This window comes from Prionailurus bengalensis, chromosome X, assembly GCF_016509475.1.
Source record: "Prionailurus bengalensis isolate Pbe53 chromosome X, Fcat_Pben_1.1_paternal_pri, whole genome shotgun sequence".
Taxonomy (NCBI): Eukaryota; Metazoa; Chordata; class Mammalia; order Carnivora; family Felidae; genus Prionailurus; species Prionailurus bengalensis.
Window position 1 is genome coordinate 20,835,521 of NC_057361.1, and position 25,904 is coordinate 20,861,424.

Consider the following 25,904-nt stretch of genomic DNA (forward strand, 5'->3'; position numbering starts at 1 on the left):
TAGGCTGGCATTGAATCAGACACCCACCTGGGGCCCACAGGCTGCGGCTGGTCAAGGGACTAGGAACGGAGAGGGAGGTGATGGGGTGGCCTGTCATGCCCCTTTAGCAGGTGCTGTCTTTAGGACAAGAAATGCATTGGACTTTGTGTACTTTTAAAAAGACATTCCTTAACTTGTTGAAGCTCAGTTTTATCTGTAAAATGGGTAACTATCTCTCAGGGTTGTTATGCGCCATAGAAATAATGTATATAAAGTATCTGGTACCCAATAAACTGTGGCAATTATTATTACTATTAGTGTTCATTATTACATATCATAATATATAATACTACATATTATAATAATAGATAATGGACTTCCCCCTAAAAACAAAGCAAACTGACCCATGAATGAACTTTTAGGATACAACCTAAATAGCTAAATGGATTAGCTTTTATTAATGAGTCATTAACCTTTAATAGATGTGGGCAGTGAATCTTCTTCACATGATCTGAAATAAATTACTATTGTGCCAGTCACAAAGCTTATTAAAAAGATAAGGTGTTCCTCCTCACGCCAGTGAGAATGGCTAAAATGAACAAATCAGGAGACTATAGATGCTGGTGAGGATGTGGAGAAACGGGGACCCTCTTGCACTGTTGGTGGGAATGCAAACTGGTGCAGCCGCTCTGGAAAGCAGTGTGGAGGTTCCTCAGAAAATTAAAAATAGACCTACCCTATGACCCAGCAATAGCACTGCTAGCAATTTACCCAAGGGATACAGGAGTGCAGATGCATAGGGACACTTGTACTCCAATGTTTAGAGCAGCACTTTCAACAATAGCCAAATTATGGAAAGACCCTAAATGTCCATCAACTGAGGAATGGGTAAAGACATTGTGGTTTATATACACAATGGAATACTATGTGGCAATGAGAAAGAATGAAATCTGGCCTTTTGTAGCAACGTGGATGGAACTGGAGAGTGTTATGCTAAATGAAGTAAGTCACAAAGGGAAAGACAGATACCGTATGTTTTCACTCTTATATGGATCCTGAGAAACTTAACAGAAGACCATGGGGGGAGGGGAAGGAAAAAAAAGAGGTTAGAGAGGGAGGGAGGCAAACCATAAGAGACTCTTAAAAACTGAGAACAAACTGAGGGTTGATGGGGGGTGGGAGGGAGGGGAGTGTGGGTGATGGGTATTGAGGAGGGCACCTGTTGGGATGAGCACTGGGTGTTGTACGGAAACCAATTTGACAATAAATTTCATATTTTAAAAAAAAGATAAGGTGTTCCCATTTTCCAAGAAAGGTGTGTTCTAGAAGGTGTGAAATCTGGTAATTAAAGCAGAGACAGAGAAAGCTGTAAAGCAAGGATAGTTACTCAAAGTTGGAGACAGGTTTCAATGCACCCTGTATTGTCTTCTTAATTGAGTGCATACACAGAGCCATGTAATCATCCACACACTAAGAACTGTGGCCTAAAAGTAGGAAAAAGAGAGAAGCAAAGAGATGGAAGGCAGACGGAGTTCCTCAGTGAGCTTGGGTGTGCCTGGGTGCACATGTGTACATGTGTGTGCATCAGTTGACATGGAGAAGGGGTATTTCTTGGTATGTGCAAGGCACCGTGCTGGAAACAGGGAGAATGAAAAAATTATTGAGCCACAGCCTTGTTGTGAACACTGCCAGAACACTGCCTTCCAAAGTGAGGTAGACTACCCCCTAGGTTTAGAGTCAAGCTCTACATTCAGGAAGATGTTGATTAAGGCCCAGCAGCCCTGTGACTTCAGCCCATATTGTTTCAGTCCAAACACCCCAGGATTCCTTCTTCTCTGAGCCAGAATAAATCATTTGATTTCTAAGGAATTTTAAACTACATGGGTTCTGTCTCCTCTACCTACAAGGGACAGACCAACCACAGGAAAATGGGACTAAGTTAACAAGAGGCTCCCAAGAGAGGCAGGGACTGGTCCAACCTGGACTCCAAGCTATACATATACTTACAGCCTGCAGAGGACCCAGGCCCCCAACTATTCCTTACCATTTGGCAGACCTAGAGTGTTTGTAGGGATCCTCTGGTTTAGGTCCTAAGAAAGTCCTAAAACTGAGGCTCAATAATGTAACATAATAGTTCAATCTTTGAGTGCCTACAGAGTGCCATGTAACCATCTACACACTAAGCACTTTAAATGTATCAGCTCATTTAATTTTGGAAGTCTGAGATAGATGCTGTCTCCACTCAAATAAACAGAACCTGTCTTCAACAGTGACACCAAATAGCAGCAGGAAGCAGCAGTGTTATGTCCCTTAGACTCCGTTACCTTTCTGGCTCTCTTTGAACTGAGGAAACTCTCTGGATTCTTAGGCCATTCGGATAGAGGGGCCTCAAAAAGGACACAATGGACTGCCTGGTAATTAAAGAAGAGGGGGGAAAATGATTAATTGAAAAATAAAAGGACATGACCCTATTTTTCACCCAGACTTGGTGTGGTAGGTCACATGACTGACAGAGAATTGGTTACTGGCAAGCTGCGGCTTAGACCCCACATCAGCCAGATCACATTGTTGAATGTTTACTAACACTTGCTATGTATTTCATATGATGCTAGACGTTTGGAGAGTGCGTAAATGGGAGAGAAATAAGGAAGGACGGACCAGAATAGGCTCTGGGGCAGCAATCCTCAAAGGTGAAGCATGGCGCTTTTAGAATGGGAGGAGGTTTTAGTCTGATAAGGCATATTCAGTTTTCACTAATTTAATATGTGAGGGGAAAACCCTGCCCTTTTCAACATACAAATTTTCTAAATTAAGCCTCTGAACTGGTAGAGATCATCAGAGGATAGACTGTGCCCCCCTAGGTAGCCACATTCCAAATTCAGGGCTGGAAGTCACATGAAATTTTTATGTTTGGCAGGCAAGATGGAGGGTATTAAAGGGTTAAAGAGGGCTGGCCCCAAACCCCGGACCTCCTATGTGCAAGGACCTTGCCAGACCACAGACTTGGAGCAAGACTGCAATTAAACTTCTTTCTACCTAATTTAGGATTTCAGAACACCGAGTCATTGCATGTGAATACGTTGCCTATTTGTCATATAGGTTCTGGTTATCTAAACTGTACTGTATCATACCAAAGCCATATTCCCATAATGCTTTTTCTACATTTTTTTTAACGTTTACTTATTTATTCTGAGAGGGAGAGAGAGTGAAGGAGGGACAGAGAGAGAGGGATAGAATCCCAAGCAGGTTCCGCACTGTCAGTGCAGAGAGCCTGATGTGGGGCTCAAACTCAGGAACCGTGAGATCATGACCCTAGCCAAAACCAAGAGTTGGCCCTTAACCAACTGAGCCACCCAAGAGCCCCTCCCGTCATGCTTTTTAAAGGGAAGGACTTTAGATGTTGGACATTTCATTTGCAAAATGCGTTCAATTAGTCATTGTCAAATATTTACTTAAAAGCTATTAGACATTACATGGGGCACCTGGCCGGCTCAGTCAGAAAAGAATGCAACTCCTGATCTCAGAGTCATGAGTTCAAACCCCGCATTAGATGTCGAGATCGCTTAAAATAATTATTATTTTTTTTTTAAATTGGACGTTACATAAAGTATACAATGCAAATGTCAGTTGAATGTAAACAAAGGGGGGGGGATAGAACCGGTACTCCCGCATCAATGACTGACAACTGGATCAATCAGACAGCAAGCTGACACCCATTTTATTTTTTAAACATGGTTTTTAAAAACATTGCTGGTCCTTAAACTAACCTTCAGTATCTTCACCTATTTGATTATCCAATGAAATAATCTACCTCATGAAGCTACTGTAAGGAGTAAATGAAGTGATGTATGTCTAAGTGATATCTTCCTTCTATTTCTCCAGAATCCACTCTCTCCTGCTCTTCTCTACTCCTCTCTGGATGGCTTCCGGTATGGAGGGCACCAATAGGCTACATTGCCTTTCTGCTTCAAGTTGAGCTGGATCCATGACAAGTAAGCAAAACCCCAGAGGGCAGGGCAAGAGTGACCTTAGGGTATCTTTCCACCTGGCCTCCTCACTGCTAGGAAGCATGTGTTGTTTCTGTCCTTTTACCGATATGCACAGCTTGTGGTGAGAGGCCCCTCTTCACACAGTGCCCTGCCAAGTTCCGGCGACCACACTCTCCCCTTCCTTCATGCCTAGGAGTGACAACCCCTAACATTTCCAGGCCTAGGGTGCACACTATCCCTTGAGGTTTCCTGAAACGCCCGCACCCTGGTAAATAGTCCCTTTTATTAACCTCTTTTCATATTTCCCGTTTAGAATGAGCCGTCTGTGTCTCGACAGCGCCTTGGCTGATACAGTATATATAAGAGTACGGCTGCCAGGCTCAATAAATGTTCACTAGCACATGTTGATGAGGCATGTTAGAAGCACAGAGATCAATTGAAAAGTGAATTACTCATAGTTAATAAAGTCATAACCATCCCAAGAATGTCCTCCAGTAGGAAAGAATTTTATAGCAACGTTACAACTTGTTCACCACGATACGTGAAAGAGATAAGAACAGGACCGCAGAAACAAATCGACTTTTCCCAGGCAGCCCTTTTGACTCAGGACTCCCCAGCTTTCGAACTGCAAATTCAGAATTAGAAAAACACATCACAAAATCTCAGTCCTCAGTCTCATTCTGTTAGGTTTGTGTTTGCCAGTTGAACATAGTTTTTAAGGCATGATTTTATTTGGGATCAAATTATGTTAGTCTTTTGAAGACAGGGAAGAAACGGTAGATTTTACACTTGACTGTAGGCCCAACATATGTAAATCCCTGGATTCTTGGACTCTGTCTGTGATTATGCAGAGGCTCAGCCCAGGCAGCTGCGGCAGAGGCTTGACAGATGCCAGTGGAGTGGAGACAAAGGAGGCCTAGCACATCGCTCGGCACCAAGAAAGATCTATTTTTCACTTAGCTAAGTATGGCATGCACATATTATGAAGTAATAGGCACCATTAAAAGCAGTGACACAGATATGTATGTACAGACCAGGAACAATTTTTAGGACATTTTGCTAAATGCAAAAAGCAAGTGACAGAGAAAGAAGTATAATATGTACACATGTTGTATAGTATGATATCATATGCTTAAAGAGAGAGAAAAATAGCTAATTGTAGAAATAGTTTAGAACTGTGCTGTCCGATGTGGTAGTCATTAGCCACATGTGCCTACTTAAATTCAAATTACATTTCGGTGAAATTAATGAGATAAAATTAAAAACTCATTTTGTCGGTCACGTTAGCCACATGTTAAGTGCTTGACAACCAAATGTGGCTAGTGGCTGCTACAGTATTAGCATAGATATAGAACATTCCTATTATCACAGAAAGTTCTCTTGGACAGCACTGGCCAAGAAGGATGGATATACAACAAATTATTAACTGGGGGAAGAAGACCACATGGGCAGAAGAGATGAAAGGATGTTTTTACTGTTCACTCCATTTGTGTCTGTTATTTTATTTTTACACTTATACAATTCATCTTATTTTATTTATTTTGATTTTTTTAAAACATTTATTTATTTTTGAGAGTGAGAGAGACAGAGCGTGAGTGGGGAAGGGGCAGAGAGAGAGGGAGACACGGAATCCGAAGCAGGCTGCAGGCTCTGAGCTGTCAGCACAGAGCCCCATGCAGGGCTCGAACTCATCGACCATGAGATCATCACCTGAGCTGAAGTAGGATGCTCAACTGACTGAGCCACCCAGGGCCCCCTATCTTATTTTATTCTTAAAGTTTGTTTATTTATTTTGAGGGAGAGAGGGAGAAAGAGAATCCCAAGCAGGCTCTGCACTGTCAGTGTGGAGCCCTATGCAGGGCTTGAACTCAAGAACCGTAAGATCATGACCTGAGCCAAAACCCAGAGTCGGACACTTAACCGACTGAGCCACTCAGGCACCCCACAATTTATCTAATTTTAAAATAAATTTAAAGAAATATCTCCTATCTTGGGAATTCAGAGATGCAGGAAATCTAATCCAGGATCAGGTGTTCCAAATGTCGAGGGGAAAAGGAGTCTAACAGGAAAAGAGGAGTACTTTTAAAAATAACAACTATTAGGGGTGCCTGGGTGGCTCAGTCGGTTAAACATCCGACTTCGGCTCAGGTCGTGATCTCACAGTTTGTGAGTTCAAGCCCCATGTCAGGCTCTGTGCTGACAGCTCAGAGCCTGGAGCCTGCTTCAGATTCTGTATCTGCCTCTCTCTCTGCCCCTCCCCCACTCACACACTGTCCCTCTCTCTCTCTCTCTCTCTCTCTCTCAAAAAAAATAAACATTAAAAAAATAACAACTATTATTTATAAACTAACTGCTAAATGATATTATTCTCAGGTATATGGAACATTTAAAATTTATTTGAGCTTTTAAAAACAATTTAAGTTATCTTCATACTATCTACTCTCTATTCACTTTCCCAACATCCAGCAAATACTACTTGAGGGCTTGCTGTGTGCCAGGCACTGGTTTTAGGTTCTAAGGATATATGAGGAAAAAAACAAAAACAAAACCAAAAAGATCCTGTCTTTGTGATCCTTAAAGATAAACAACAACAACAAAGAATGTGAAAGGCAAGGAAGGGGGATAAAGAATGCACAGGGTTTACCTGTAAATAGGATAGCCAAGGGAGCTGATATATGTATCAATATATAAAGGATCAGTTGAGCCATGTAGAGAAAGAACTCTCCCGGTAGAGGAAACATCAAGTGCAAAGGCCCTGAGGCAGTAGCATGCCCAGCTTCTTCCAGGAATAACAAGAAGGCCAGTATGCCTGGAGAAGGTGAACAAAAAAAGAAAAGTAGTAGGAGATACAGCCAGAGAGGTGAGGTACAAGGCAGGAGATGGGAGGAACCCAATGGTATGGGGTTTTTAGGATGCTCTAAAGACTGGCTTTCCACTGGGAAGATGGGAGCCATGAGAGAGTTTTGCACAGGGAGTAAGATGACCTGACTTAGTCCTAATGGGACCACCTGGCTGCTACATTGAGGTTAAACTCTAAAAGGTCAAAGGCAGGAGCAAGAAAACCACTAAGGGAACTGGTGTACTCATTGGGCAAGAGTAGGTAGCTGGAGGCTGGGACCAGGGTGAGAGCAGGGGAGGTAGTGACAAGTAGTCAGATTTTGGATAGATTTTGAATAAACAAAATTTGAAATTTACTGAATGTAGAGTGTAAAAAAAACTGACAGAAGTCAAGGTAACTCCAAAGTCACTGGCCTGAAGACGTGGAAAGATGGCATCACCACTCCCTAACATGGGGAGACGCTGGAAGAGTAGGTGTGAGAGTGGGATAGACAGGATGGAGAAATCAAGAATTCTGCTCTCACACATTTGGTGTGACATACCCGTTAGATCTCCCAGTGGAGACATCAGGTAGGCAGTTGGATTTACAAGTCTAAAGCTGGGGACAGAGAACTAAGCTAGCAATCCAGGTTAAGAAACCATACAGTATAAATGCTATTTAAAGCCACTAGACTCAATTCATTCATTCAGCTAAGGGCATGAGTTCAGGCTGAGGCAAGGTCCTGGTTGTTTAATAAGGAGACACTATATATTTATGGCCAATCTCCCCTGAATACTGGAAGCTCTAAGAAGACAGGGACTTGGTGGGCATCTGGGTAGCTCAGTTGGTTGAGTCCAACTTCGACTCAGGTCATGATCTCGCAGTTCGTGAGTTCGAGCCCCACATAGGGCTCTGTGCTGACAGCTCAGAGCCTGGAGCCTGCTTGGGATTTTTTGTGTCCCTCCCTCTCTGCCCCTCCCCTGCTTTTGGTCTCTCTCTCTCTCTCTCTCTCTCTCTCTCTCTTTCTCTCTCTCTCTCTGTCCAATCCTCTCTCTCAAAAATAAATAAACATTAAAAAAATTTTTTTTAAAGAAAAGAAAACAGGGACTTGGTCTGTTGTATCCTCCTCACTGCTATATCCCTAATTCCTAGGGCAGTATCTGGCAGACAGAAGGTTCTCAAAAGACATTTGTTGAATGGAGGAATTTAAAGTCCTTAGAGAGAAAATAATTATTGATAAGAAACTGGAGAGAGAATTATTGATAATGATTTTATTCATAAAGACTAAACTGAATAAGAAATATAATGCATAACTTTTTCTTATCATGATATATCCTACAGAAAACTTGGGGAAATAAAGAAAGGAAAGCAAAATTCACCAATAATTCCACTTTCCAAATATAACCACTGTTAACACTCTCTATATTTCTTTTAGGGCTTTCTGATATGCATACATATTAACAACTTTGGAATCCTATCTACATGAACGGTTTTTTCCACTCAGTATGTCATGATTACTTTATTATGTCATTTAGACTTAAACCTCACTATTTTAAGGGTATTATCTGGTGGTTCTATCTCCCATTCTCCCTAGCCCTGAGCCTAAAATTCCCAAGCATTACTCTTTTAGGCAAGACAATGAAAAGTAGGGGCATCATATCTCAGAGAGAGAATGTTAAATTAAAAAGATAGGAGGGAAGCAGGAGCACCTAATTTATCTGTTCATGTTTCTATTTTGAAGGTGCAAGTGGCACCAGGAAATACAATACAGGCCAATCAAGTTTAGCTGTGAAAGGAGCTGCCCTGGTTGGCCTGGAGGCCAATGCTGGTTGGTGCAGGGCCCGAGAGGAGAGATTAGCAGGTATCCCAAAATGAGAACGAGTAGGCAATGGGCAAGCTAAGCAGTAAGATACATTTGAAGAATGGCCCCTTCAGTAAAGTCATTTCCTTTTCCAAGGATTCTGGGTAACTGGTCATCGGCTACGCTGAACAGCCTCCCCGAGGCCTGGCCTACCCAACGCCAATGACAGCAGTCCGAGCAGGATGTATAATGAGACCCCAGCTGCTCTAACTGCACCAGCCATGGCCACTTTGTGACAGCCCCCCACCCTCTCAAGAGTCCATACTCCTGCAAAACACCCTCCCATTGTTTTTAATAGACTTTATTTTTTAGAGAAGTTTTAGGTACACAGCCACATGAGCAGGAGGCACACATTTTATTTCCCATTTAACTCTCGCTAATTTTGATAGCTATACAGCATGCCCCTGAACAGAAAAACCGTAATGTATTTAGATATCTCTCTGTTGTTGAATATGAAGTTGTTTATGTTTTAGTAATATAAGTAACATTCTAAACATAGCTCTGAGCCTCTGATTATTTCCTTAGGATAGATGCCTAGAAGCTGAATTACTTAGACCAGGGGTATGAACATTTTCGAGATAAATATTTGCAGAACATTTTAACATGTGTTGGTGAATTAGCCTCTACAAAAGCTGTGTCATTTATAGTCACAGTACAATGTATGTCATTTATAGTCACATTTTTTAAACCAATGTGTGAACACCTGCACCTAGGTCAGGCTAGCAATTTCTGCCCTTCCAGCGACCCAAGAAATGTTGGGATAACAGAAATGTTATTATGCTCTAGGGATCCAGGCTTCCCTAAAACACTGACCGCCCACAAGCCCTAACCCCCCACACCACCCATGTGTCACTTTCTGAAATGTACTCTAAATAATACATTCATTTATCCTAAAATGTATGTTTTCCCCCACATGTTAACATCTCTGAGATGAGGAGAGGGGTCTTACGAGAAATGTCTTAAAACCAGTATCGGCAATTTTCTGACATTGTAACATCTCTGCAATGGGACTGTATCTCATAATCAAGGGCATCTTAGATTCACGAAATGCATAGAGGATGCTGACAAGAGAAAAGAATCATTTTTACCTCAAGATTTAAAAAGTCCATACCCTAAGTCCATTTTTCTTAAGCAACTGAGCTTAAGGAGTTTATAATGAACATCAATAACAATCGTATATCTTATTCATATCCCATCTTCTTCCTCAAAGGACTTGAGGTGACTTAAAAAAAAAGATTTGAAAGTTGAATAGTTGCAAGATCTGGGTTGAGGGAGGAAATGCGGTTTCAACAAAGGTCAGAAGGGAAACGAGCATACAGGAATCCCTATCCCACTTCTCCACATTTCAGGCCGATCACAAAAATGACTTTAAGCTCTAAGCAGTCAGAGCAAAGAGAGAGACAAAGTTAATATCGTCCGTAAGCAAAAACCCAAAATAGATCCTGAGGAGAAGCACTGCGTTTCCTGAGGCCGAATTTTATAGCCTTTGCTCCAGTGGTGCTGCCGGAAGGGGCATGCTAGGTGATGCTCGGTAGTGGGACCAGCATACTCAACAACAACGCCCTAATAAAGAAAACCCTGTTTTTTTGTTTGCTCAAAGTACCGTTATGAGGTAAAGCACAGCCTCAGAACCAAAAAGCAGTTCAAGAGAGCATTTCTATAAGAGGCCAAACACGGAGCCTGAAAATGCGGTCCTCCCCCTCACTGCTGGATCCAAGGCCAAGATGTAGAATCTGGAGACCAGGGATTTCTAATGTGGGACAGGCGAGACAATCCATTAGAGAACAACACTCGGGCTTAGATTTATTTTTCACGTTAAAAAACAAGATGCGTTACTGACATCTAATTCTAACATGCAGGTTGATACAGTGCCCTATCTCTGTCAACATCACGTCCGTGAAGTGTCCTTAAGGAAACATGCAAAGTGTACAGCTGAGAAGGGGGGTCTGGATCCCCTGACATTTTCATTTGCTTTTAGCTTATTGTAATTTAATGCAGTTTGCGTGGGCCTGGTAAAGGGCATTTATAGATTATGTTACCTAGTTTTAACTAAACCAATGCTCACAGGATCACCAATTGGCTTAAAACACTTTCCATAATGAAATAGGAAAGCGAAAATAATACAAGCACGAGCGAACAAGAGCCCTTTGTAGGTGTCTTGCATCAGCCACGTTATCAGGTATGAACAACGAAGACCTAATCAGATCAACAGGAAGACAGCTGAATGGACGATTATCACAAAGAGGACTATTTGAAATATCTGCTGCCATTAGCATTAAACTTCACCTGGAGCGTATATTGTACCTTGAGTTATTAGGTTACGATCATACGAAGCTACTGTAATTACCATGATACTTAAAAGCAAAGCATCCAGAACATGAAGAAAAATCTCTAGGATTTTTTCAGTGATGTTTCAAGACGTGATACTCAATCCAGGCCTTCACAAAATACTGTTGCATGTAATGATAAATGGCAGAAGCCTTTTTCAAATTTCCGTAATTCAATAAAGAAAAACCAAAAGTCTCATACCATTGCAGAAGCACCTGCTCTTCATGCCACAGTACAGCTGGCTGCTCTAGTACATGGGGAAAAAATTGGTGTCAAACTAAAACGCATTCCTTTGTCAGCAAATATATTTAGAAGACATATAGAAAACATTGCTGAAGACTGGAAGAAACAAGCATTAGAACAAATTATGCAGTGTGGGAGGTTTGCTGTAAAGTTGGACGGAAGTACAGATATTTCTAAAATGTTGCAGCCTGAGGTATTTGCTAGATTTCATTTCAATAATAATCCCCCCCCCCCTTTTTTCGTGAGCCACTGAAGGGAAGATCTTCCAAAGAAGATTTTCCAAAGAAAGATGTTCCAAAGAAGACTGATTGTGCAGAGTGGATGACTTCTTTAATAAAAACAGTATTTTATGGAAACAAACAAAAAAACCCCCCACATCTAACTATCAATGAACCAACCACATTGCTCTTAGAACCAAACTCCCACCTATTTGAGAAATGCCTGTCTTCCTTTCAATACCTTTCCTCTTGGACCTTTAAAAACTGTTTCTCAGGATTCTATCCTGGAAGACTGTGGGATATGTAGATTAATTTAATCAGATCTCATATAGAGATAGGCAGATACAGGGAGGATTTCTTTAGCTTAGTTACAGCTCTTCTATTTTTCTTCCCTTAAAAAACATGATAGGATGGTTTCGGGTCAGTCGTTTCCTAGAATTTGCCCTATAAAAGGATTATCCAGAGTCCCTCTTGCTACCTAACCAATCCCGTCCACCTCCTTCTGAGTCTAGAAACGGACTGTGTGGCCAGGCCATTGTTATAAAACACACATAGATTGGGCACCATGGCTTTTAATTCACAGATAACCTGACTAAGGCTAGACAAGGTACTAGAAGCAAGGCGAGTGTGGTTCCGCAGCTTACCTATGCTCTCTTCGAGGCTGGGTGCTGACCCAGGAGCAGAGCAAAGCTCTGTTCGTAGACCAGAGCTGTAACTGCAGGTAGGATTGGATACCATTCCTTAGAACAGGATCTGTGAGATCACCAGAGTTATGTGAAATGCTCAATCTGTTGCTGAGTATCCCCTCTCTCCATTACTGTGGTCACAGCACCTTCCAACTTTGTATTAAAGAACAATACATGTACGGCAATGTGCAGAGATCCTAAGTGTGGAACTCTGGACGTGCACAGAATGAACATACGCAGCAGCACCCAGATCAAGTAAACTACCACTGCCAGCATCCGTCTTGTGCTCCTTCTGCTATCCTGACTTCTAACCTCACAGATTGGCTTGCCTATTTTTAAAATATTTAATAGAAGTGGAATCCTGTAATGCATATTCTTTTGTTACTGGCTTCTTTTCATTCGATATTCTGTTTGTGAGATTTATCCATATTTTTGCAGGTAGTTGTAGACTCTTCATGCTCCATTGCCAGGTAGCATTTCATTGTGTGAAAATACAACAATTTATTTATCCATTCTCCTTCTGCCGGGGATCTGGGTAGTTTCCAGTTGGAGTTATTACGAATAATGCTGCTAAGAACATCCTACTACTCATCTTTTGTGGCCATATGTACAAGTTTCCTAGGAGTAGGTACACCGGGTCAAAAATCTTTACTTTGAGTTTCTAAATTTACTACCAAGAGCCTAGACATCGAAATTGTTTCCATTCCTGGTCCCAAAGGCGGACAATGTGACACGGGAGAGCTAAATACAGCATTTTTCAAAGTGCATGCACAAACACCTTGCTTCCCACTCCCCCGGAAGCCTGAGCAGGTGATTCTCTGCTCACTGATGCTGGGGGACTGTGTGTAGTGGCAACGTGGGGCTTTACAAGTCAGACAAACCTAACTTTAAATCCCAGCTTTATCAGTGTGCTTGATCTTTGGGGAATTACTTAACTCTTGGTCTCCTTATTTCTAACACAGGGAATAGTGATCCTTATCTTATAGGCCTGCAGCCTGGTTAAACGAGGTCACTCACATAGGGCACCAGCACAGTGCCTAACACAGGGTGCACCAGTCCCCCATTTGCCCACAGAGGGCAATGAATGAGACCACTAGTCTTAAGCCCAGTATAGAACAATTCCCGCGTAACTGAACAATTTGGAGGTACAATAGGATTTCGTGTCATGTGACTGTGCCTACCGTCAAAATCAGACACTAGACATGAAGCCCAGAAGCCGGCAGGTACCAGGAATAGGCTTCCAGCATCATTTGGTTGGCAACAGGCTGTACACATCATTCACGGGGCTTCTATTAACCTATTATTATTGTTGCTATTCTTCTTAAATGCCAGCTTAAATCGCCGTCAGCTCCCTGTTACACTTATGTCAGGTTCAACGTGCACGAATTACGAAGTGGAAAACAAAAACATCAAGTCACACGCTTTGGTGGAAGTGAGGAGATTATATGAAAATGAATCCAGCTCCATGGGCTGGCCTCGTGTGGCCCTGCCCATTATTACACAGGCGCACACTAACAGGGCTTGCTGCTTTACTTTCTAATCACTGTGTTTCAAGTGTGCCTTCAAGACTGTTGAGTCTTAAACTGTCTCTTTATCCCCAAGCAAGGTCAGCTTCCCCAGCCTCCCATACAACATGTCTCCTGCTGGGATAAAGAGGAAGGTAGGAATGTTAAAACAATAATGCTATGGTCTGAGGCCAGCAACGGGTAATCAGATCCTAGCAAGGTAGAGGCTGTTACCTGGGAGATTATTGGAAGAAAATAGGCCTAGCTTGCAACGACTTGGGTCTGTTCCTACCTTCCTTGTTTTCTCCTTTTCATCCCACCCCCAGTTTTCAGACGGAATAAACCTTTTTCTACATTTTTTTCCCATCAAGAGGCACCAAGAAGCTTTCTTTGTGTGGGTATGAGCAAAAGACTCAAGAGTTCCAAGACTATGGCCTGATGCACTGCTGGACTTTAACCAGAAGCAGTGAGCTGATGTGGCTGGCTTCAGCTAGACAAGGCCCCTACAGCTCAATGCCATACTGCCTTGACTCAAAGAAAACCCAGTATTTCGAACTTTAGTGTTAGGAGATAGATCAATTAGGGGGTCATCATTCACATTAAGAAGAGATTCAAGCTAGGTTTCTTTGGACAATGACTAGAATGTTCCACATATGATTTAGAATACACTCAACCTTTCTGAAGAAGCATCTGAAGAATAAAGTTGGAAGACAACAGGTTTGTTTCTTTTACTAATGTAAAGTTCCAGAGTCTTTTGCCAGCATTTGTTATTCGTATTTAGCCAATGTGTCCTGCCATAAGATCATTCAACCTGTTTTTACCCCAAATGGATAAAACCAAAAGGAGGGGAGGAGTGGGGTAGCCCTGCTTTTTGAGAGAAGCAAGAGATCAAACAGAACACAGTGGGGTGGAGCATGCTCCGTGGTGAGGGAAGCTGGAATCACCATCTTGGGGCTGGCAAAGATCATCTATCCAATCCGTCATGAGTGACAGAACTGGGGTCCAGAGATGAGAAGTGATTTGCTTAAGCCCACAGAGTAGTTCACTGGTAAAACTGACGTTGGAAGGAAAGTGTGGGCTCCAATGAGCAGAGACTAGGCTGTGGCATTCTTGTCTTGCCAGGCCCCACCCTTCTGCGGTGGGCCAGCCCACTTCCCCTGGAAGCTCCAAATCTACATCTTTCTTGATCCTGGGGGTTGGTGTGGAGCCCCAGAGGCCATAATGGGACAGATCCATTTTCTCTCCTTGGAACCCTGTCTCATCAGGAACCGCTCAGCCTTTCCACCCTTCTCTATTCCCACCCTAGCCTGGAGGCCTCTGGAGAGGAATACTCCGGGGTTGGACCCAACTTCTCAGGCTATCCCATATTTACACTTCTGCACCTGCTAGAACCAAGCCACTAACTTCACCTCCACCTTAGAGAGAAATCCGAGCCTATCATATAGAGAGGCTTTCAACATTCAATGCCCTCCCCCTTTAAAACTTCTTACCCAAAACATCCTTGCCAGCTTGCCAGTGAAAGAAATGTCTCTTCTAGTTGAAACCAATTCTTCCACTTGTTCACTAGAGCCCAATGTCTCCACAGCCCAAGACTCATTCCCCCCTCAATTTTCCCCCTATCGCTTTCACCTTCTCTCACTGGCTCTTTGCCATTTGCATGTAAGTGTGAGTTACTACCAGCTTCAAAGAATGAGCCAACCAAAAGCCTTGGCACACTGGACAGATGTTGGGAAGAATGAGATGAAAAAGGAAGAAGAGAAAAAAGCTGGCCTCTCTCAACCCTAAATCCTGATTCATCCACCTTTGGATCCTACACATTCTATCTGCTTATCTTCTCAGGCAACCTTCTACTTCCCCACCTTCTAAAAGCTCCTCAACTCACTGCCATCCGGCCTCTGCTCCCATGACATCACTGAAACATCACCAGTGACCTTTTCTTTCTAAATCCAAAGGAGCCTTTGCTTCAGTATCTCGTTTGATCTGTCTGCTGCATTTGGTTCTACTGGACATTCCCACCACAGAACGCACCCTGCCATTGGCCGCCTGATTTCCCAGATATTTGAGAAGTACCTCTCTGTCTTCTTTTCATGATCCACCTCTACTGGCTCTTTGAATGGTGTCTCTCAGGGGGTGCCTGGCTGGCTCAGTTGGTTAAGGGTCTGACTCACTTTCAGCTCAGGTCGTGATCTCAAGGTTCATGGGTTCGAGCCCCGCATTGGGCTCCAAGCTGAAAATGCAGGGCCTGTTTGGGATTCTCTCTCTCTCCTTTCTCTGGCCTCCCTCTCAAAATAAATAAATAAGCTTAAAAAAATAATAAATGGTGTCCCTCAGGGCTCGATTCTGGAGATTCTGGGATAGAGTAGATTAATTTAACCAGATTTCACATAGATACAGGCAGCTATAAGGAGCCTTCTAATAGCTTTAATTACAGCTCTTCTATTTCTCCCCTTCTAAGAACCTGATAGTATGGCCCAGGGTCAGTTATCTTCTCGAATTACTTGTAGTAGGATTATCCTGAGGCGCTCTTGCTAGCTAACCATTTCCATTTCAATTACCATGGTCTTGGTCCAGAAACTGTCTGACTCCATTTCATTCCGATCAATTTCACTTCCATCTCTTCCACACTGACCTCTCCCACATCTACATCTCCAGCTCAGAACTCTCTCCCGAGTTCCAAAACCAAACATTAAGTAGACACCTCCAAACAGAAGTCTGCATGCTATCCCCAATGCAACTCTCACAACCTACTGTCCCCTAATACTCTCACGTCAGTGATGGTACCCACTCAAGGAAGCCAGAAAACTGAATCTTCCTTGATACTGACCAACCCTCAGACTCAGTTATCAAATCCTGGGATGCTTACCTCCTTAGTGTCTCCCATATTCATGCAGTTCTCTCCTTCTCCACTGCCCCATCCGTAACTTCAAACTTAATAATTCTCATCTACATCACTACAATGGTCTCCAAACCAAAAGAGGATAGGGTAGCAAAGAAAATATTACAAGTGCAAAGTATGAAGTAGTTTCTTAGCTTTGAGTAAATATACGTGTGTGTGTGTGTGTGTGTGTGTGTGTGTGTGCTATGCAACATGACATGTATTTATCATTGCGGCTTTGCAGAGCTCTCTCTCTCTCTACAGGCCTGTGCAGGTGTCTAAGCTCCCTCTATAGCCACATATGGCTACCGAGCACTTGAAAGTGGCTAGTCTGAATTTTGATGTGTTCCAATATAATATACACACTGGATCTCAGACTTACTATCAAGAAAAGAATATAAAATACCCCACTCATTATTTTGATATTGATTAATGTTGAAATGATTATATTTTGGATATATCAGGCTAAACAGAACATATTAAGATTAACTTCACCTTTTTCAACTTTTTAAACCCTGGCTACTAGAACATTTTAAATTGTATTTCTACTGGACAGCACTGGTCTAGAGGCTGGAGTCTGCCGCTTACACTGGGGACTTAAGATCCCCTCAAAAGTAGACTGGTCCTCTCCGTGTCCAAAAATGTTTTGGGATCAGCAAGTTGCATGTTTTCCTCAGAGGCAGGGACCTGTCTTAACTTGGGGGTCTTGTCAATGGAGTCTCCCTTGTTGGGAAGCACTTCTGCTCAGTGGACAAAATGCAGCTTATAAGGTACGTAAAGTCCAATATATTAATGTCAAATGTACCAAAAAGAAAAAAAAAACCTCTCTCACAAGGGATTTCAGCATCCTGGCATGCTTCCACATCCCAAACTACGGTCTCCTGTTAAGTGGACATGATATTCAAGGGTAGGGGCTGTGAATTACTTCTCTTACTCTTCCCCACAGCACCTGGTGCATTACTACACAGAGAACTTGCTCTCGGGCTGGCTAACTGGAACCGGCTGACAGGGGACTGAGTTTTCTCTGTTACCTTCTAAAGCCCTGCATCACTGAATCAGCTTTAAATCCTCCTCACTGCCTGGGTGAAGACACACACAACCTTCTCATTTCTACACGCTCAAACACCAAAATGAAACAAAGAACCTACCCATCTTCTTACCAACTGAGATTTATTTCTTCCATAAGGACTTTAGCATTAGGCAAATGGGGGGCTGGCACAAGAACCAACTTAAGAGAATGGAGGAAACTAATTCACTGGTTCCATGTTCAACAATACACCTGGCTAGTATCGATCTGCAAGAAATGGAAGCTGCATTCGGACTGAAACCAACAGGAAAATGTCTGATAATAACCTTGGGCATGATTCCAGCTGACCACAGTAAATACCCAAGGAAACTCATATTTACTTTCACCAACACAGAACATTAAGTATCTCCCTTTTAAAATATATGCTGCTCTGAGGGGTTAAATAGATGGTGATACTACTAAAGGAAGCCACCAATGTCTCTGGAAATCCAGTCATCTTTTTGATCATCAGCGGGTGAGCATCCTACCTCCCAATTGACATAATGCACCTTCTTCAAGACAGCAGTCTCTTGGCACTGCTCCACTTTGAAGTCAAGCCCGAAATGAACTCCTGCTAATGTGGCGTATCGAACCAGCCCCCTTTTTTTTTTATTTCCAAGGCCTTTTCAGTTGGTTCGTGGTACACCCATCTTCATGGAAGTGACTATTGCAGGCTAGAATTACAACTTCCTTCTGACAGTACAAGGCACTCCTAGAAGAACTTGACCAAGGTCGTCAACCAAATCCTTAAGCAGACAGCTTTGGGCGGGGGGCGGGGGGAGGGCTGGGCCTTATTCAAAAGGGTTCATGGGGTACTTGCTGGACCTGGAGGATTTGTCTAGGCACAGTCTGAGAGCTGGGGAGATATGAAGGCACTGTCCTTGCCCACAAGGGGTACTCACCCCTCAGGAATTGGGTCTTGGAGAAGGGCTAGTACATCCACACCACCCCTGACCACTCAGTTTCTCTCCTTGACAGCCAAGCTTATGAGTCACCTTGCATCATGTTGAAGCAAGAAAATAGCAAATAAGGGACAAGTGAAGGATCAAGAATAAACGCTGTAACGATGGAAAGAAGAGTTGTCAGACACATCCCAAACCTGAGCACCATGGTAAAGTAGTAGGGGTAATACGATTACATCCCAAGATAGAAGCTTGATCAGAAAACCTAGGTAATTTTGTTATTTCTTTTCTAATTTAATCAGCGTTACTTAATTCTATTTACGCGGCTCCTTTCTTATATATTTTTTCAACGAAAAAGAAGGCAGGTGGAAAAACTATAAATATTCCTTTCAGAAAAATTTCCCCTTGAACATGACCGCACTGCACCCTCAATATCCTTATCAATTTGCTAGTTACAAGGATATAAAATAAAGATTGTTTTAAGGCCCGTTTATTTATGTGCACCAGCTTCACGCCTCATTTCCTTAAAGGGCTATGCCAGGCTCTGTATTAGAGGCCAGAGATACAGTGATGACAAGACTGGCTTCTACTCCGCGTTCCCCAGGAAACTGACTCGTGGAGAGGTCACCACACTCCTTCCTGCCCCCAATGCACCTGATAACACACCTCTCAGCACACAGTGCCCTTATCATCCTGTAGGTAAACTATCTGTTTATGTGCCAGTCTCTTCTAGAATCCCCAGATCACAAACTGCTTGAGGGCTCAGAGCTCAACATGTAGTAGGTACTCAATCAACGTGGGCTGAGTTCAGCAGGATCACAAGAGAAGCTTCGCGGAAAATATATAGGCAAACGCACATAGACACAGGAACACTGCGCACAGCTTTCCAAGTGCCACACTAAAAAGAGAGCACAGTTCATTACAAAAGGGCATTTGACACAACTGCTGAGATTTAAATAAAATTTTTACTTACAGACAATGGCATTCAGCAACCTAAGTGCACACTCCAGGTCTTGCAGTAAAGCTTTATGGCCCTTTATTTACCCAGAAATTTCCTCTTCCATATCCCTAGGTAAAGTCAGAGTGAGTTTGGGGAGCCAAGGTGGGTCTCAGCTAATAAAAAGAGAACTACTTTGCTAATTGCTACTTTAAAAATTTGTTGTTGTTGTTTTAGAGAGAGAGAGACAGAATGTGTGATCAGGCGAGAGAGACAGAGGGAGAGGGAGGGAGGAGGAGGGAGAGGGAGAAAGGGAGAGAATCCCAAGCAGGCTCCTCACTCAGCGCTGAGCACGTCGGGGCTCAATCTCACGATCACCGATCACCACGAGATCATGACCTGAGCTGAAATCAAGATTCGGACACTCAATTGACTGAAACACCCCGGCACCCGCTACTTTAAGATGATGTTTTGTTACTGAGTCCTGTTTCCTCTAAACTGTATGAATTCACGTTTGAAAATAAGTGGGAGAAGGATCCTGTCCTCTGGAGGGGAATCTCTTAAGTTTTTCATGAACTTTAAGTAACTTTGGAACTCAGCAGTCATACCTTGCTGACGGTTGTGGCACCAGTGACCCATGTGCGATTTTGATCATTATGCGTGGGTGCTGGGCATAACAAAGAATTTATGCAATTTGAAATGTGAGGATATTAGCAAAGCTAAGGATCAACAGAAACTACTAAAAACCATAAAAAGAAATGCTATTTGACATTTTCCCTCGCCACTCTCTCTTCAACAATCTTTGTTATTAAGTGGTTAACATGAGCCTAGCTGTTCAAGTAAAATCACTAGCAAGGGAAAGTCCAGCCCTCAAGTGTAAATCCAAACTTAGAATATACCCCTACAGTGATCAAAGTTTGCTGCGAAAAGGGGTTTCTAAAACCTGAGTAGTGGATTATAAATTGGCTGCAGCCCTGATTTAAACCGACCAAATTTTCAGTAGCCCATGACAATGATAGACAACTTGGAAAGCTTTTTTAATTCTTCTTAAGGTCATTCACTTATTTTGAGAGATACAGAGACAGCACAAGTGGGGGAGGGACAGAGAGAGAGGGAGAGAGAGACCCAAGCAGGCTCTGCACTGTCAGCCTAGAGCCCAACGTGGGGCCGGAACCCACGACAAGTGAGATCATGATCTGAGCTGAACCCGAGAGTCACAGGCTCAACCGACTGAGCCACCCAGGCGCCCCCTGTAAAGTTTTTTTTTTTGTGTGTGTGTATGTGTGTTTTAATCAAAGGTAGACCGAAGCCATTACTTTACCAGTTCAGCTTCTGTATACACACCCGCACTTACTTTAGGTTAGAACTGGCAAAAAGATGGGAAGGGAATGTACCTCACTCCAGGGTGTGTTGTACAGGAAAGATCTTCCACTTGGGATCTTCAAATCCCAGCTCAACTCCTTCGAAGCAGTGTGACTCTGGGAAAGTCACTCACCCTCTCTGAGCATCCATTTCCTTATTTCTAAAACAGCACAGAGGTGCAGGTGTAACCTTGCCAGCTTTGCAGGACTCTTTAGAGCCACCTCCGGGATGAGACGTCACAAGTGACAGTGCCAAGTACTTCAACTTTCTTCCTTCCCTTGACTTCCTCTGCCCACCCTCTCAGAATCAACCAAGGGGCAGAAGAGTTCAAAGGCAAAAAGGGAAGGAAAAGAAGTGAGCAGGAGAGTCAAGTGATACAAACTGGAATTTGATGCTGCCTCTCTCTCCCCTGCACCATCTTCGCACCATCTTTGTTACAGGCTTTAAGTGGTCATTTGTGTTGTTTTTTCAACGCTCAATCAGGAGTTCTTTAGTGGTTCAGAGGAATCCTGCGGTAAGAAACTTATTGGAATGGTTTATATCCCACGAGAACATAGGCCCTACATCACGTATGCCACTCAGTAAGTGGCTCAAATGCGGGACACATTAATAGTAAACTGCCCTAAGAAAAATATATTTTATAAAACAGAAACACAGTGAACGAAAGCCCACAGCACTCTAATATAATTTCTTGTGTTTTCGGAAATTCCAAATGTTTTTGGAAGTTGTTCTAAGCCTGCCTTTGAACCCTTGTAACCCTTATGAAGAAAAAGCAGTTCCATGATGGGCTGGCCTTAGAATCTGTGAGCCTTCATTTACAGAGTTCACAGAAAATGCTACATCACAAAATACTTTCTTAAAAACCTCTTCCCAGGGTCAAACTCCTGGGACAATCAAAATATTGCACCTTTTAACTTGGGGGAAACGACTACAAAAAGGATTGTTCTAACTAGTCTGTCACTTGAACTTGAGAGTTGGAAGAGAGGTCTTTCCAACTTTCACAGGACCTCAGGACACTGAAAACCCACCACCCATTTGGTGTTTTTGATTCCTTGAGGATATACTAAGCTCAGGTGGTTGACAACCATCTTCCACACCTGCTAAAATAATCATGCACAAGGGCAGAAACAACTCATGAAATTTGGGATACCAGTCACTGAGATGGAAGGAAGCTCCGAGCGCCCCCGTTTCCACACTTTCATTATTAAAGGCATGCAACCCGTTTCTAAGTAGTAAATGCAGCTTCCCCAGGTTTCTACTATCTGAAGACAAACCCTCCCAGCACACTCTGGAAATGCTTAGGATTCGTTTAAAATGCACCTTGCTTCTAAATGCATCACGGAGGGACCCTTTTACTTATTTATTTTGAAATGTTCAAACGAATGGGGAAGTTTTGCTTCCATATCGTTTTCATTTTTCCAAAATTGGCATTAGGCACCAAAATGAGTTGGGGACCGAATCGTTCCTCAGCTAGAATTTATAACTTAACAACAGACTCGTCCCAAGCTTTGCGAAGCAAATACCATTTTAAAACGCACTGTGGGATTTTTATCTTCAGACGAGAAGACACCTAAAAGGAAAAAGGCCATCCCCTCCTCCCAAGGCAGAAAAACAGCATAGCCCAAACAGCCCGTTTCCTACCCAGCCAATACAATAATGCTTTGTAAGCTGAGAGCAGCGCCCGGTATAGAAGCTAAGTATAAACAGCTGAGAAGGATTAGGCGGTAGCTCCATTCTCATTTACATGAAAATCCTCCAAGCATCGTTTTCCTCGCTGGCTGCAGGCGCAGAAGGAACTCTTTTGTGCCATAGCCAAGCATAACATTTGCATCCTTTGTCTTTACTTACCAGTCGAGGCTGTGGGCATGTGTGCTCTATTTCCTCCATGGTTTCTGAGGGAGGCTCATTGGAAAGGGATTTTGGGATACCTGTTTCTGACTCAGCATCAGTGGTAAGTACTGGCATGGCCAGTGAATGCTCCCTCCAGCTCTACACCCTCTGTGAGTCTCCTCCCAGGCAGAGAATGTTTTCTTTGTCACGTATTTTTCTCTTCTTCACCCATCCCCCTTCTTCGCCCCTTCTTTCTGTCTTCCCTGGGGGAAGTGAAGAGGTTACCCCCCCACACACCCCCTCCCGTTTCCTTCCCCAAGAAGCCAAAAGGCAAGGCCTCAGTTTATCACTATAACAACCAGACGGCACTGGTGCGGCGGGTGCGGGATACAGTACCTCATTTGCATGGAGCGCGCTGGTTGGCTACTGTCATCATAGTACCACTCCGCCGGGGAGCGGCGGGGCCCCATTGGCTGGCCGGCCGTGCCCACGGGGTCCGAACTTGCTGCTTTTGTTTCTTCCGCTTGATTCAGTTGCAAAGGTCTCTGTCCGTGCGGGGCGAGGGACCCGCGCTGCACTAGCCAGATAGAATAAAACCGCTTCCTGAGGGGTCCGGGACTCCTCGAGGAAGGACGTAGCAGACCTCCATTAAAAAAAGGACCGTGTCCCTGGCGTGAGTGTTTGATGTGCTATAGTCAGAATTTTGCTAAATAGCAGTCACCCTGAAGACAAAGCAACATTTGGGCCCAAACTCCCTGTGCCCACGATTGCCAGCTGGCCTGAGAGAGCCCCTCAGGGCACTTATTGTGGGCACCTGAGTGTTCATCCCCTTGACGGCAACAAGAGCACTGGCAGCACCCCCCACCCCCACCCCCAGGCCTGGTGTAGCTCCAGATCCTGCCCCTGGGGCTGCCCTGAGAGGAATTTTGAAGGAGGTAGATTGTCTGACAACCCGCCTCCCAGTTGCTTCCTCCCTCAACCACTTCTCCCCTCTCCCCGGCTATTCTGAGTTTCCTCAATGAAGTCTTGTTCCATACACTGGTCTCTTATTCCTCTGTTCCTATTTTACCAGTCCTGGGTCCCATTTCCTAAGCACCCTGCTCTCAGCCAAATGCTCATGCCAGTCACACAAACATTCCAGTTGGGGTGTTAGTGATGATATGCCTTAATGTCTAAATCATCCATGAATATCCCCCATTGTAAGAGGGGCGTTCCAAAGAACTTACAAAGGTATTCGTTCTGGTGAAATATCACACTTGTAGTAACATTAATAAAAATCATGGCAGTTGCTACCATTTCTAAAGCACAGGCACAGTGCTTTACCCAGATTTTGTTTAATCTCCGTTAGAACCCAAAGTCGATCCTATTATTAGTCCCATTTAAATTGCAATTGAGAGTAATTGCCGAGGGCCTCAAACTCATAAGCAGAGTTGCAAGGATTGGAAAGATTTGCGGCAGATGGGGGTGGGAGCTGGGATGCAGCAGGTGTAGTAGTAGAAAAAGCACCTAGGTAGGAGTCCTCATAAGACAAGTCCCTAGGTTTCTAGATCTTTCATCTTAATCTATAGCAGTGTTTTTCGTCCAAGTGTGGTCCAGGACCAGCAGTACCAACATCAGCATCATCTGGGAACTCTTAAAAATGCAAATTACTGGCCCCTCAAGACCTGATTCCGTATGTCTGGTGTCAGGCCAGCAATTGCATTTCTAACAAGTTCCCGGGTGATATTAATGCTGCAGGTCCAAGGACCATACTTCGAGAACCAATAGTCCAAAGGATGGGAGAAAGGGGAACCCTCTTGCACTGTTGATGGGAATGCAAACTGGTACAGTCACTCTGGAGAACAGTGTGGAGCTTCCTCAAAAAACTAAAAATAGAACTACCCTATGATCCAGCAATGGCACTACTAGGTATTTATCCAAAAGATACAAAAATACAGGTTCGAAGGGGTACATGCACCCCGATGTGTATGGCAGCATTATCAACAATAGTCAAACTATGGAAAGAGCCCAAACGTCCATCGACTGATGAATGGATAAAGAAGTGTATACACACACACAAACACAAAATGGAATATTATTCACCCATTAAAAAGAATGAAATCTTGTCATTTGCAATGACATAGATGGAGCTAGAATGTATTATGTTAAGCGAAATAAGTCACAGAAAGACAAATACCATATGACTTAACTTGTATGTGGAATTTAAGAAACAAAACATGAACATATGGGAGTTGGGGGGGGAGAGAAGAGAGGGAAACAAATCATAAGAGACTCTTAATGACAGAGAAAAAACTGGGTTGACAGAAGGAGGTAGGTGGGGGATGGGCTAGATGGGTGATGGGCATTCAGGCGGGCACTTGTGATGAGCACTGAGTGTTGTATGTAAGTGATGAATCACTGAATTCTACTCCTGAAACCAATATTGCACTGCATGTTAACTAAAATTTAAATTTTAAAAAGGGTGGGATAAAAACACTGTCCTGCTTCCCTCACAGAATTCGGGAGACCAAATAAATATTATGTGAAAGCACTTTGTAAATTAGAATGTGGCATATTCATATAGGGGCATTATTTTCATTGCCCCTCAAATCAAGAGAGCTAGCCTTAAAAAAAAGAAAATGGATTCTGCAGCATAGATTTTCAGTTACACATCCTGGCGCTTTAAATGAGAATGGCATCATCTGACATCCCCATTATTACCTATGCTTAAGAGAGCTCCAGTGATGCAGGAATTCCAGTGACACTGGGTCATCTGAAAAGGGGTCCTCCCACCCACTTCCTAGCCTTTCCTTCCTGCCCTGTCTGCCCTCCTGGAAACACAAAACACCTCAAGCTGCAAGTTTATCTCTAACAAGCCTGGAAGAGCCAAACCCTACAATACACTTAAGAGGTCCTTTCCCACTGTGCTGGGTGATATGGGAGTGATATTGTTCATCTCATCTCAATATTTTCTTTACCTTACAGTGGCAGTTCCCAAATGTGGTCCCCAAAGGAGCCACAACAGCAGCCCTGGGAACTTGTCAGAAATTATTCCTTCCCTGCCACAGATTACTGGATCAGACGGTGGCGGTGGCGACGAGGAATCTGTGTTTCGGTGAAATCTGCAGGTTCTGCCACTTGGTAAAGCTTGAGAACCACTGTCTAGAGCCACACGGTCCCATTGGAAAGCACTTAACCCCCCTTAACCCCCACTAGGTTCTGGGCCACTTGCCAGCTTTGTTCCTAATTGGTCCTCGAATTCCCTTTCTAGAAGGGAATTCTAGATGGAAGGCTCATCTGCTCACCTGCCTATTTAGCAGAGTCCT

The 25,904-nt window shown here is 43.4% G+C and overlaps 1 protein-coding gene across 7 annotated transcripts in view; it reads right to left on the reverse strand.

The window, feature by feature from the left end:
• The window catches only part of PCYT1B (phosphate cytidylyltransferase 1B, choline), a 131,188-nt gene that overhangs the window by 81,799 nt on the left and 23,485 nt on the right, over nt 1–25,904 (reverse strand). For 2 of the 7 annotated variants that reach the window (XM_043571480.1, XM_043571481.1), the window contains exons 1-2: nt 22,618–22,972; nt 2,304–2,390 (exon numbers count right to left, since the gene is read on the reverse strand). The exons of 1 other annotated variant lie outside the window; for it this stretch is intronic. In XM_043571480.1, coding sequence (XP_043427415.1) covers nt 2,304–2,390; nt 22,618–22,734 — 204 coding nt within the window. In that variant the 5' untranslated portion in view covers nt 22,735–22,972. Of the gene's footprint in view, nt 1–2,303; nt 2,391–22,617; nt 22,976–25,904 lie in introns of those variants that run through there. 4 more of the 7 variants (XM_043571488.1, XM_043571486.1, XM_043571487.1 and 1 more) reach the window with 4 other exon arrangements.